General features: G+C 36.4%; 1 protein-coding gene across 10 annotated transcripts in view; it reads right to left on the reverse strand.

Moving 5' to 3' along the window:
* Positions 1-12931, reverse strand: part of PCNX1 (pecanex 1) — an 86396-nt gene that overhangs the window by 28495 nt on the left and 44970 nt on the right. For 7 of the 10 annotated variants that reach the window (XM_048949056.1, XM_048949055.1, XM_048949065.1 and 4 more), the window contains 8 exons: positions 12302-12392; positions 10478-10535; positions 8235-8452; positions 7347-7500; positions 6763-6795; positions 4653-4824; positions 1081-1191; positions 558-649 (listed from right to left, as the gene is read on the reverse strand). In XM_048949056.1, the coding sequence (XP_048805013.1) occupies positions 558-649; positions 1081-1191; positions 4653-4824; positions 6763-6795; positions 7347-7500; positions 8235-8452; positions 10478-10535; positions 12302-12392 (929 nt within the window). The remainder of the gene's footprint in view (positions 1-557; positions 650-1080; positions 1192-4652; positions 4825-6762; positions 6796-7346; positions 7501-8234; positions 8453-10477; positions 10536-12301; positions 12393-12931) is intronic. The other 3 variants (XM_048949060.1, XM_048949057.1, XM_048949058.1) reach the window with 2 other exon arrangements.

Below are 12931 nucleotides of genomic sequence, written 5' to 3' on the forward strand. Positions count from 1 at the left end.
TGTGGTGATGGAAATATTTTCTCTAACAGCTTTTTGCTGTCTACAGAATGAAAAAGAACCAGAATCAAACACAATGGCATTTTAAGGAAAGGCTGCTTGTTTGTGTAGGCAGACATACATCATCACTTTGACACTGGAAACCCTTTCCTATATCTTTTCAAATAAACACAGATCTGAAAACAGTTTATGGTTTATATCACCACAAAAAAAATATTTAAGAAGAACCCTATTTGAGACATTAACACATCAATACATAATAACTCTATAAGAAATAAGGAAGTTCCATGATTGTTACAAGAATTAACACAAAACAGAACTGAAGGTAAGTGTCATGTTTTAGGCAAACAACAGGTAGCACATAAATAGATCACCTTTTAAAAGCCAAAGTCTGCTTTGCTCCTACTTTCCATCTGTTTCGCTGATACAAAAGCTAAGGAAATATGAAACTTTACCAAATCAGACTAATATTTCTAATTCATTTTCTGTATGTTTGAGATTGAAGGAAAAAGAACAAAATTCAAAACATGAACGTATGCTGTGTGTACAATTTCGCTTACCTTCAGGGCACCATAGCACAGTCCGTACAACAACGCTACTGCCACAATACTACAGATGAAACTGTAAAGTGCTGCAAGCAGGCTTGTGGTAGCTAGACATCATAGTGGAAGAAAAGGCATTATGTAATTAGCTTAGAATATGAAAGACTTCAAGTTGTTTAAAGAAGTCAGTTCAGCTCCCCCTGATATTAAAAATATTAAAAACCCAACCCACAAAAATGTATCCATTTTCCCTTAGAAGATAAAAATTATTTTTATGGCTTCATTTACATCTTCATTAATTCAACAGTGTTACCATGCGAATGGCTAACACTGCAAGGGAAACAAGTACAAGAAGTATAGTTTTCAACAGACTAAGTAGGCCGGTAATTCTATTCCTCAGTAATTGATCAGAACTAGAACCTTTTTAAAATGCAGTTAGTATTCCATACGTACAGGTCACGAATATAGATGGTGTAATCATTAAATTCTTTTACTAGCCCAATCTAATGCTTTTGTCAATGCTGTGGACAAACACACTCACCATTGCCACCAAAGACATGAATATCCAGCTGTTCACAGAGATACATCACAAATGTATTCACCTGAGGCAGGAGACCAATGAAGAATACTATGGGGAAGCATAGTGTAAACACTACAGGGGGAAAGAAAAAAATGAGTTGAAAAAGTGATGATTATATAAAAAATACTGCATGTTAACGTACTCTTCAGCTTAAGCTCCAGGGTACCACATGCTACATTTCTCATACATTTCTCAAATTTCTACCAGACTGAATACAGAGGTTACACTTCTCTCATAGAAGTGACTGAAATGACTGAATATACAGGTTACACTGACCAAAATTCAGAAGTTGTTGGTTTTTTTTTTCTTTTTTTTTTTTTTTTTTAATTCAGTTCTAATCATTACAGAAACTCACACAGGCCAATTCAGACTTTAAGTTATAAAAACCTTGCTAATATTTTTTTGAACAGATTATGAGATTCGTACATTTTCATTATTGTATATAAAGCTTCCATAAGCCTAGCTGCCTATTTTTAATTATACAAGTTAACAACAGCCACACCAATTTAAGAGATGCCAATCATTTAATCTCTAGGTTGCCTGTTACTAATAATGCCTGACAATTCTACTCATTTACCCATTCCATTTCTTAAAAATAAGTAAAAAAAATTATGTTGTCCTGATATTAAATTACATATTTTAAAGTGAAAACAGACAACTTGACATGAACCATTAAAATCTCTGCAAATTACAGGATTAATAAAATAAAGATAAATAAATGATACAATTGCATTACATAGAATGGTCACAGTCCCATCCTGGGCAAATCGCTTACTTTCCACCTTAAGGAAAAGAACATGCAGAAACTATCGTCCTCTCTACAAACAGGAGGGGAATCAACTATTTGAAAGGGTAGATAACAGCAAGACAAGGAGAAATGGTTTTAAGTTGAAGGAGGGAAGATTTAGGTTGGATGATGGGGGGAAGTTCTTTACAGAGAGAGTGGTGAGGTGCTGGAACAGGCTGCCTACAGAGGTTGTGAATGCCCCATGTCTGGAGGTATTCAAGGCCATATTGGATGGGGCCCCGGGCAGCCTGGTCTAGTATTAAATGGGGAGGTTGGTGGCTCTGCCCCTGGCAGGGGCGTTGGAGATTCATGACCTTTGAGGACCCTTCCAACCCTGGCCATTCTGTGATTCCCCACAAGTGTTATGTTTAAATCTGCTTCTCATGTGATAAGCTTTCAGTTCTGAAATATAAAACCATGCAAATCATCTTAGCAGACTAAATCTGACAGGACTTTCTGCAATCTTAGAGACTTGTAGCTTCAGTGACCACAGAGTTGGAGCTATCTTGCTCAGAATCACAAGTCTCAATTTTAAGTTTCTAATGTCCATTCAATATCCACTGAATGGTTGTATAGTAAAGGCATCACTCCTATTTGAAGTTAAATAACTAAAGCTGTTTTAAAACACTTAGGTTCAAGACTTGGGAAAAACAAATTCTAATTTTTACTGATACAAGTTAGGGAATACATGCCTAAGGACCAGCTACTCAGGACCTGGAGAAAATATTTCAGAATTCTCAAATCATTACTCATGCAAATCTATACAGCAGGCAAACAACATAGCGTTATCAGACTGGGTGGTTAAAATGTGTCTTCATCAAGGTCTGAATGATTAACTATCTTACATCAGTTGTGAACAAAATTAGGAAATAAATATGCAAAAATACAATCTATAAAGAGCAGTCTAGCAAAAACTCAACATTTCTGATGGCTTTTGAAGTCCTCAACAGAACTATTCTCTCATGGGCACCATTTAGGAGAACAGAAATCACCTGCTGTTGGATCAGATTCAGACTAATTGATGAAGTTTGATTTGTGGAATAGGTGGAAATTTCTACCAGACATCACGTGTGGTAAGGACACACCAATGGCATTATCTAAACACAAAGTCTGCCTTGCACCTGTGCTGTTCTAACTGCTGTTCCTGGGAATGGGAAAAAAAGCAGCTGAGTATTTTCCTCTGTGCTAACAAAGTATTTGCTACTAGCCAGCTTCCTCTGCGAAACAAAGATTTCTGAAACAGCATTTCAGCAACAACGCGAAGAACAACAGCAACAACCCAAAGGCAGAGCAGGAAGGAGTTTTAGGGAGGACTTGGGGTTACACAAGTTTTGTATGTAAATTTACACAAAAAAAAAAAAAGAAAAAGAAAAAGAAAAGAGAGCCGCATTCAGAACACTTCAAAAAGTCTGGAAGGTGAAGATCCCAGTACATCTTCCTAAAACTGAAAAAGAGTAAGCACTTTTAAAAAGGTCTTTCTTCAGAATGCCCACACCATCCATATATAAGGTTTTCTATTTAGGTATGGGGATATGGATATACACTATGAAAATTACTCAAAGTGGTGAGAAAAGATTTCCGAGGTCAACAGAGAATAAACAAAGGGAAAAACAGGCCAGTTTTAAGGAAACAAAATGAAAAACAGTCTGCTGGATTAACTTCTTTTACCATAGCAGATCCAAAACAAAGAATACCAGTACATAATTAGCTCCACAAAAGATATAGAAAAGCAGCTTTGAAATGGTGTGGACAACATTGCTCATAAATAAGAGGCTCAGATCTTCTCCCTCTGGGCACTTAAATATAGTTTTACTATGCATGAGGCATAAAAATCAGAATGTTCTTAAAAAGAAATCAAGCAATAAATAATAATTCTCAGAGCGCCCAAGTCGGTAACTCTTATTAATCAAAGGAAAGTTAAAAAAAATAATAATCAAGACCAATATTTTTTTTTTTCTTGGAAAAAAAGATTATCCTAAAGCAGAAGCAAGCAGTCATAATATTTAATTATTGTATTGCTTCACACGCAGATGTTTTGATGTAATTGAAGGGCTGCAATGAAAAACCAGGTGTGTTCAAAATTACGCATTAAGAAAGATTTAATCCGCTTATAATGTATTTAACAATTGTGTCCATACTGCCCTACTCAACTGCTAAATAAAAATAACCTGCTCTGAGAGAGTCCCAGCTCATTTGTGACAAGGTCCTCTGCAAGAGAATGGGCTATGCATGTTCAAATCGTAACACGTGCCCCATCCCTGGAGGCATCCAAAGCCAGGCTGGATGTGACCTTGGGCAGGCTGATCTAGAGGGTGGAAACCCTGCCCATGGCAGAAGACTTGGGAACTGATAATCTTTAAGATCCCTTCCAACCCAAGCCACTCTAAAATTCTATGATTTAATTACTGAGCAGGTAGGTCCCAGCACAGGGTAGCATAACAACATTCAAGAGCAAAGAAGGGCAAGTTCATGGCCAACAATGGAAAAATCAGATAAGAAAGATTTGTATAGCTTTTTAATTATGACACCATTTTACCTGACAGCTCTTCAGTTTGTGACAGCAAAGCTATAGAAAGGAACAATTATCCTATAAACATCAGTAAGCTGAAGTTCCTCTCTCCAAAGAAAACTAAATGAACGGTAGTTAGGCGACAGTGCAACAGCATCACAAGGTTCAATGTGTGAAGAATAAAATAGCTCTACTGTGGTGAAGTAAAAATTTCATATTAAAGGAAAAGCCACTCACCTATAACTAAGTCCCTGGCTGACAGCAGGAGCAATGGGTTGGTGAAAGCCATTCCATACAACTTGAATCTCGTTGTAGATATGTTTCTGCTGCCATAATCCAACAGCCAAATAAGACCACAACATAAACAGAAATATACAGGCCTACTATAGGCTATGATACGATTATGACCCTGTTTAAAAAACAAAAAATATTTCACGATTAGAAGAAAACCTATTTTGTGTTCAACTTGTTACAGTTTCAGAATCAAAATTATTTTTTGCTCATTGACTACTCCTACAGTGTGTTGTCACCTCATTTTTTTCACAAAATCCTTAAAATATTGTCTTGCAGGGATGGTTTTTGTAGCTTTGATCTATATAATGAGTATACAAATACACAGACTCAGTTATTTTTACACTTTTTCTCACCTGAACTTCCCAGTTTTCACAACACTAAATGTCAGAAAAACTCTGCTGAAGCTTCATAAGCAAGAGAACGATATTTTGACTAAAAAGCAATTGATGTTTATTACTCAGATACTGCTCCTGCTGAAAATGAAAGCATTTCTGTACCCATTAAAATACACAACTTACTGCCTAAAATAATATGAATGATGTGCTTCAGAGGAATAAAGCTTTACAGTGTCTTGTTTAGGATGTTACAAAAGTATTTTGTCCTGGCAAGCTAGAAGATGCTCAATAAAATACAAACATTGTTCAACATTACCACATTAACAGTTTCATGCTCAAATTAAAACTCACTAGAGTACTGCGTACTCAGCCTAAGAGAGTTGGCAAAGAGTCTGTGAGCACACTAATACAACTGAATGATCTACAAGGCTAGAACAGCATATCTGCAAAGCTTTGCTACTTCATTCTACAACAAATCAAAATGCTAAAAATATTTTTCTCTGTTACTGCTGGAATGCTAAAGGTTCATTCAATAACTTATACTGTTCTACAGCACAAGTTGCCTTGAAACTGTAGAGGAACTCTTTATAAGAGACTGTAGTGATAGGACAAAACGGAATGGTTTAAACTTAAACAGAGAAGATTTAGGTTAGATGCTGGGAGGAAATTTTTTACTCAAAGTGGTGAAACACTGGCAATGGCTGCCCAGAGAAATTATGGATGCCTCATCCCCGAAGGTATTCAAAGCCAAGTTGGATGGGGCTCTAGGCAACCTGATGTAGAAGTGGAAGGTGCTCCTGCCCGTGTCAGGGAATTGGAATGAGACATTCCAACAAATTAACAGCCAGCAGCATGCTCTTGCAGCCTGGAAGGCCATCAGTAACCTGGGCTGCATCAGAAGAGGAGTGACAAGTAGGGAGAGGGAGGTGATGGTCCTCCTGTACTCTGCCCTTGTAAGGCCCCGTCTGGACTGCTGTGTCCAAGCCTGGGGGCTGCAGTACAGGAAGGATGCAAAGCCATTGGAGCAGGTCTAGGGGAGGGCTACAAAGATAAACGAAGGGCTGGAGCACCCCTGTCAAGAAAGGCTGAGGGAGCTGGGATTGTTTGGTTTGGAGAAGACCCCTGCGAGACCTCACTGCAGCCTTACAGTACTTAAAAGGAGCTTACAACCAAGAGGGGAACTAGCTTTTAACACTGCCTGATGATCTGTCTGACAGGACAGAGCAGAGCGGCTTTAAATGTAGGGGAGATTTAGGTTAGATACTATTAAGAAATTTTTCCCTCAGAGGGTGGTGAGACACTGGAACAGGCTGTCCAGAGAACCTGTGGAAGCCCCATTCCTGGAAGCATTCAAGGCCAGGTTGGATAGGACACTGGGCAGCCTCATATGGTGGTTGGCAATCTTGCCCATGACAAGGGGATCTCTCAGGTCTCCTCCAACCTAAACCATTCTATGATTTTATGATTCTTAGTCCCCTCCATCCCAAACCATTCCATGATTCTGTAATAAAACAGAAAGGACGGGATTTGCTAAAAACAAAAAGCACGGAGAGGAAAAAAAATATAGCATAAATTCCCTTATCACATACTAAGAGAATATAAGCCTCTTGTACCTTATGAGAAGTCATATAAGAAAAATGGCATAACATCAAGAAGATCAATTCTTTGTGGAAATTTTACATCTGCAGGGTTAATAGAGGTATATGCCTATGACTTACATGTCGAGGGGAAGAAGAATCTGGTTGAACACTCTGAAACCAAAAAGAGGGAAGTTATCCACTCTACAGTAAGTACATTTTACTCCTCTCTTCCCATCCCTTTCTCTTTTCCACCTTAATAGTTCTATCATAAAGAAAGAATCTTTCTTAATTTCAATATTCCTTACGTACCATTAACACTTGCCTGATAAAAATGTCTAATAAAAACTAACTCAACTGATTAAAAACATGTTTAGAAGCAATTGCATAATACGAAAGCATTGAGGTACATCAGCTTAAAAAGAAGAAACGCACAAAATCACATTTAGTTTGTGGGTTTCTTTTTAAGCAGTTTGATTTTGTTTCTCTTTCAGAAAACAAAAAGTGAGAGCACAACAAATAAAGGACTGTTTAACAAACATGCAGAACTATTCCAGTGAAATGATCTTCCATAACCATCTATCAAACTCTCCACTAAGGTGAATTTTGCTTATTTATTTTTAAAAACAATAAACACGTACTTTTTCTGTAGCTCCAAATAGCCTGCAACATCCAATCTAAATTATTTCTACTGTTTACACAAATGAAGATAGAAATTGAAATACCTTCAACAGTGAGTACTGACAACTGGCTATAACCAGGCAGAACTGGAAGACCCAGATATCCTTGAAAAAGCCCTCAATAAGAAGTACAGAGCCCAGAAATGCAACTAGAATTGCTAGGATGACAGCTAACACATTTTCAAGGATCTCACGATTCCTGTATGAGAGGGGGAAAAAAAAAAAAAAGTATTAAAAGCTAATTGTGTTTAGAAAAAGGTGGAAGAGAACAGCAAAGGTCAGAAGTTAACAACAGATATGCTGTTGGCAGCAAAGTAGTTAAGAATTGTGTAAATTATTTTAGTACTCTTAGCAAAGATAAGAGCTGCCGGAATAACCAGCAATAGCAATTAGTTTCTTATGAAATCATCCTCTATAAAGCCACACTACTGTACTGAATACTTCAAGAAAGGTCATTACCAAAGTGTGAATACTTGATACATTCCCAAAGCTGGTAACTGGAGGTTGATGTTTATTTTATGCCACTAAGTAAATGGAGCAGGGACAACAGGTTACAGCATTACATGACTCTTTGGAAGAACGCTTTGGGACATCATGTACATTGTCTACTTGCTGAAACAATTACACATATACGCAGGTTCTAGTACCTGTCAGTTTGTTCATTGAGAAGCTTACTTTCTAGCATTAAAAATAGATCAAACAATGAGAGATTTGTTGCTTAAGATATCATTCTCACACTAACACAAAGTGAGAGAGAGGGCTTCTTCTAGCTTTCCTGAAGAAATAAAAAGTAGCTTTTGCTATTTTAGAAACAAAAAATTATTTTGGTATTATTATTTCATCTTTCACAGTATAGTAAAAGCATTCCTAACAGGAATCCTTCCATTTTTTCATCTTTAATTACTGAAGTCTAGCAATATACAAGGACCTCACCTATCAAATAAAGCCAGAAGAGTTAATCTATCAAAATTTATGCTAATCCAAAGCTTAGGCAGTATCCAAAAACGATAGTACTGCTTGACTTTTTGAGCTGCTTCCTCTTGAGGTTGCAAGTGGTCCTGAAGGTCAGGGCTCAGGTCAATATCTTGCTGCTCCAGTAGATCTGTATCTATGGTTAGCAGCCTGTTCAACCTGATCTGGGGAAGAGAAAGCTAAAAGAAAGTCAGTATTAACAGAAGTTCCTTCTTATGTATCACTGCATTCTATTGAATGCTGCCTTGAAAAAAAACAAAAAGCACTATAATTATTTAGTTTCAGTTTTAAGAAATTAGATTTTAAACTGATCTGTGACTTTTACTTACTTTTTCTGCCCTTACTATGGTAAATGAAGAGCACTAGCAGCAATAACAGTTTCCATTCAATACAACTGTGGCATTTTAGCATATGCCTCACTTCAAAGTACATATGTACCAGGCACATTATCCCACTTACTCTGAAAACTTCGAATTTGAAGACTAGTAAACTGATACATGAGCAGTAATAATGCATATAAGAACAATACAAAGTTCTGAGTTAAAACAAATTATAGACCATTTCTTATAGTCAACTAATCTGCATGCACATCCATGCTGAATGGTTGGTTTTGCATGACAAAGCCACACGTACAGCCATCAGTGGTCAAATTCATTGCATTCAGATTATACTGAGAGACATACAAAAAAACTTCAACCCTAACCTGTCCAGTACTGCTTATGATTGACTCTAGTTGCTCAGTATTCTGCATTCTGTCACTTTAGAATTTTCTCCAATTCACAGTAGTACTAGCATCTAAGGAGAATACTGAAAGCTAAAAAAAACCACCATTATGCACTTACATACCATTTAACTCAGTTTTTACATTAACAGGCCAAGAAATTCCTTAATGCACTGACCTTTACGAATTCTACAATTAAAATATCACTTAATGAATAAGTTAACGATTGTTAAGGCAAAAAAATAAAATACTCAAGTCATACTTAAAGTGCTGACATTATACAGTTGTATATTACAATTAAAAACTCATTTTTGTAGCTTTTTCTTAATTCCTTACATTATCAGTATACAGTAACTATCCCCAGCCAGCTACTCCTTCCTAGAAAGATACTGAAAAGAACTAACAAAGGAGGAACATCCACTTTCTAAAGGAATTTAAAAGCTCATTTTAGATGAGCTGTGTTAGAAAGCAGGTGCTTCTGCAGTTTTTTGAAGTTCTGATCTCTTAAAAGGTAGAATCAATTTAATGTATCATTTCTCACATTAGTAATCAGTCAATGTTCCCCCTTTGGATATGCGGGCTCAGCTTTTATATATATAGTTAATTTGCCTTATACAAAAGCACCCCCACACATATCCTCAGTGGAACCACATTGGCAGTTACATGTCAGGGGCTGGAAATTAAACAAAGTTCTAGTAGGCACTAAATGAAGATTGCATTCCTGATCAAAAGCATGGTTGGGTAGATTGAGGTTGCTCATTCTTTTCTCAAGTGTGAAAACAAAATGTATTCTTCTCCCTTGATTAGGTTAGCAGATACTTAATGTATTTCACTTCATCTTCCTAGCTTAAGAATTATGATCTTAGGGATTTTGACCATCTGCAGTGTTTTTGTATAGAAACTGAAGCAGTACAGTTCAGAATTATAAGCACAGATGTGGACTTGACAACAACATAAAAGAGGTCAGAAAACTACGGAATTCCAAATCCACTTGCAGTATGAAAAAGCTTCTGCGTTTCTCCATTCACTCTTTCCACTGCAATTAAACTTCATACAGCAGATTCCACTGAAAAATGTCTAAACTCCATTCAGGGAAACTGCTAACATTCCCTTTGTTCAGAACACAAACAAGATTTCTTCTTTCTGCCACAGTATACTTTTGCAGTGGAAAGAAGTGCAGCTTTGTTCACATCATCCAGTAATCTCTGGACAAAGTATCTCAGAATATCCCAAACAAGGACAGAGATTTAGATTCTAATTACCATGCTTTAGATCAGTGGAAAAATTTATGTTTACATTTTAAACTGCTACCCAAAAAGATGAATTTGTACGTATATTCAATGACAGCTGAATCTTCACTGAAACTCTAGTAAAAAACCTTCTTAAAACGGACAACCACTGCATACGATGACTAATCAGATAAATAGAACTGTCAAGTCTTCTGATTTTTTGCATGCTTTAAAAATAAATAAGACAAACTTACTAGATCATGTGGGTAAAAGTGAACTGAGGTAGAACTCGATACGTGAGAGTCCGTGTCACTATAAGAACAGGGGGAAAGACTTCATATTATAAAACTACATTTGATTCCAAAAGGCCACTAATTTACTACTGTCCTAAATTAATTCTGACCACTTGCAAATTTTAGCTAAATGTCGTCCTCTAGATTTTTCTTTAGATCACATATTTAAAATACATGTATTCACAAAGGCCTAGTGAATAACCAGGAAAGAAAAAAAAACTTTGATAAGGGCCTTGCATACTGCACTAAGTATCTGTAGTACATCAGGATCACTCTTCACCCTTACACTTGGTTTAACTTTCCCAACACATGATTTGACCAGGCAGCCCATAAGTTCTCTACATAGATTACAATGATGAAAATTACTCCTTTAAAAACAAAACAAAACAAATCCACAAAGATATTTTATAATCTGCTAACTACTGATGTGTAAACACACAACACTAAGTCAGTGAGGTGTCTCCTGGGCGTTCACGGTTTGTTAACTGAACACTGTTTTTACCAAGTCCCAAAACTGACAAAAGTAGTACACATTCAAATATACTGACTTCAGTTGTTTCAGAAAAAATGCAAACTTTAAGCAAAACTTAAACCTCTGCCATAAAGAGCAAAATTACATCACAATTTCCATTTGTTAGTGAGGAAGAAAAACTTCTTGCTGTAAAAGAGTCCATATCCAACCACTGCACTCCCCCCCCCCATAATTTTGTATAGCATTTGGCTGTGTTTTTCATGTAAATTCCACAGCTGTAAGACTGGTATCAAACTTACATAAATTCCCTTCAGTTCCTTGCTTTAAAATAAAAGTAAACATTTCTTAATATTTTATTTCACTGAAACTATCATCCTGATAATCGGTTATTTCGATTTGACCAGTTTGTTCCTTTCATTAGCATGTACAGCTTCACAACAGCAGCCACCAGCAAAGCCATTGCATCTGGAACGTGCAAGCAATATATGCAGGCATGGATAGCTTTGTGCAAGGAATACAGAACTTTTTCTTCAAAGTTCAACCCTACAAGAAGCACTTGCACACTTTCACGAGAAAGATTTGAAGATGGAAGCTTTGAAATCCATTACTCCATAAATCCAAAAGCTATTCCACCTACACATGGTAGGTTTTTAAACATTCAGCATGATGTAACAGGTTTAGAGCAGTTCCATGTAGGGAAGCGGATTTTAAGGCCAAGGTTTTGGTTTGTTTTTCCTTTCTTCTGCCTCCTGTCTCTTCAGAGAAAGGAAGCGAATCTTTCCAACAGCAAATGAACTTTCCAGTATGTAGCTGCCTTTTTCCATTGTAAATAATTTTATTTTTTTTAAACTGTAGGCACGTTAATACTTTCCTATATTGTTTCATGCCACCTATGAACTTGAGAACAAACTTATCAGTTTACATTTGCTTCACAATTGGAAGTTCATTTTTAAATAAGTTAATAGCTATAATAATTAATAGCTTCCTACTTCCCCCAAACGTGAGTTAAATTCTATAAAGGAAGACTCCCAGTTAAGCCAATCAAAAAAGCATTTATCAAGTTCTCAGTTTGGACATTTATCACTTAAACCAATATTAATCTTCGTTTTCCAAAATTTGCTAAAATGGGTAAGATTATGCACATAATTACTGTCTCTTAGAAATCACTGAAGTTTCAAAAGTAAAAATGTACAGAGAATATTTTATATAGACTTCTTTTTGTAGTTCGTAATAAACAACCTTTTAAAATTAAAATAAAAGATTTTGTTGCAGTAAGACAAGAATCACCACTCTTGACTGGCCTTCACACACACCAGATGTTAGATGCTCTTCTTGCAGCTGGCTCAAAGTTCACAAGTGACATGTCGCAGCCCCCTGTCTCGTAGAGCGTAGAACTGAACTTACCTATAAAAAAAAGTTAAGAAGAGGTCAAGAATTCATGATATTTCATGCTACTGTCACTAGATTTCTATACATCAGCCAGCTATTGAGATCAATTTAGATATATATATATATATTTTTTATCAGTGTCAGAATAAAAGATGTGGTAACATGTGTCACCAGTACAGACATGATACTAGTTATTTAGTCTTCTTTCATATGACATATATACAGTAAACAGCAATAAAGAACTAAATTAAGAGTTAATATTTACAAGATGTCACCATTAACGCAACAAAAGCACAGTGTGAGCTTCCTGCACCCCCCCAACCCTTAAAGAATAACCAGACAAACTTCTTGCAATGACAAACTTCTTCAATTCTTTCCTCCCAGTCTCAGGAGAACAATCAGTAAATCATTCATCAACACAGAGGAATCATGCTATGGCAGAGATTCCTCAAGTGTTCAAACTAGAATTCTTTTGATAGGTACGTGTCTACTATTTGGAAAGAAACACAAAGGGTAAATAAAGTAATCAGAGATGCTTCGTTAGTTAGATCTCT

Source organism: Lagopus muta, chromosome 6 (genome assembly GCF_023343835.1).
Source record: "Lagopus muta isolate bLagMut1 chromosome 6, bLagMut1 primary, whole genome shotgun sequence".
Lineage (NCBI taxonomy): Eukaryota > Metazoa > Chordata > Aves > Galliformes > Phasianidae > Lagopus > Lagopus muta.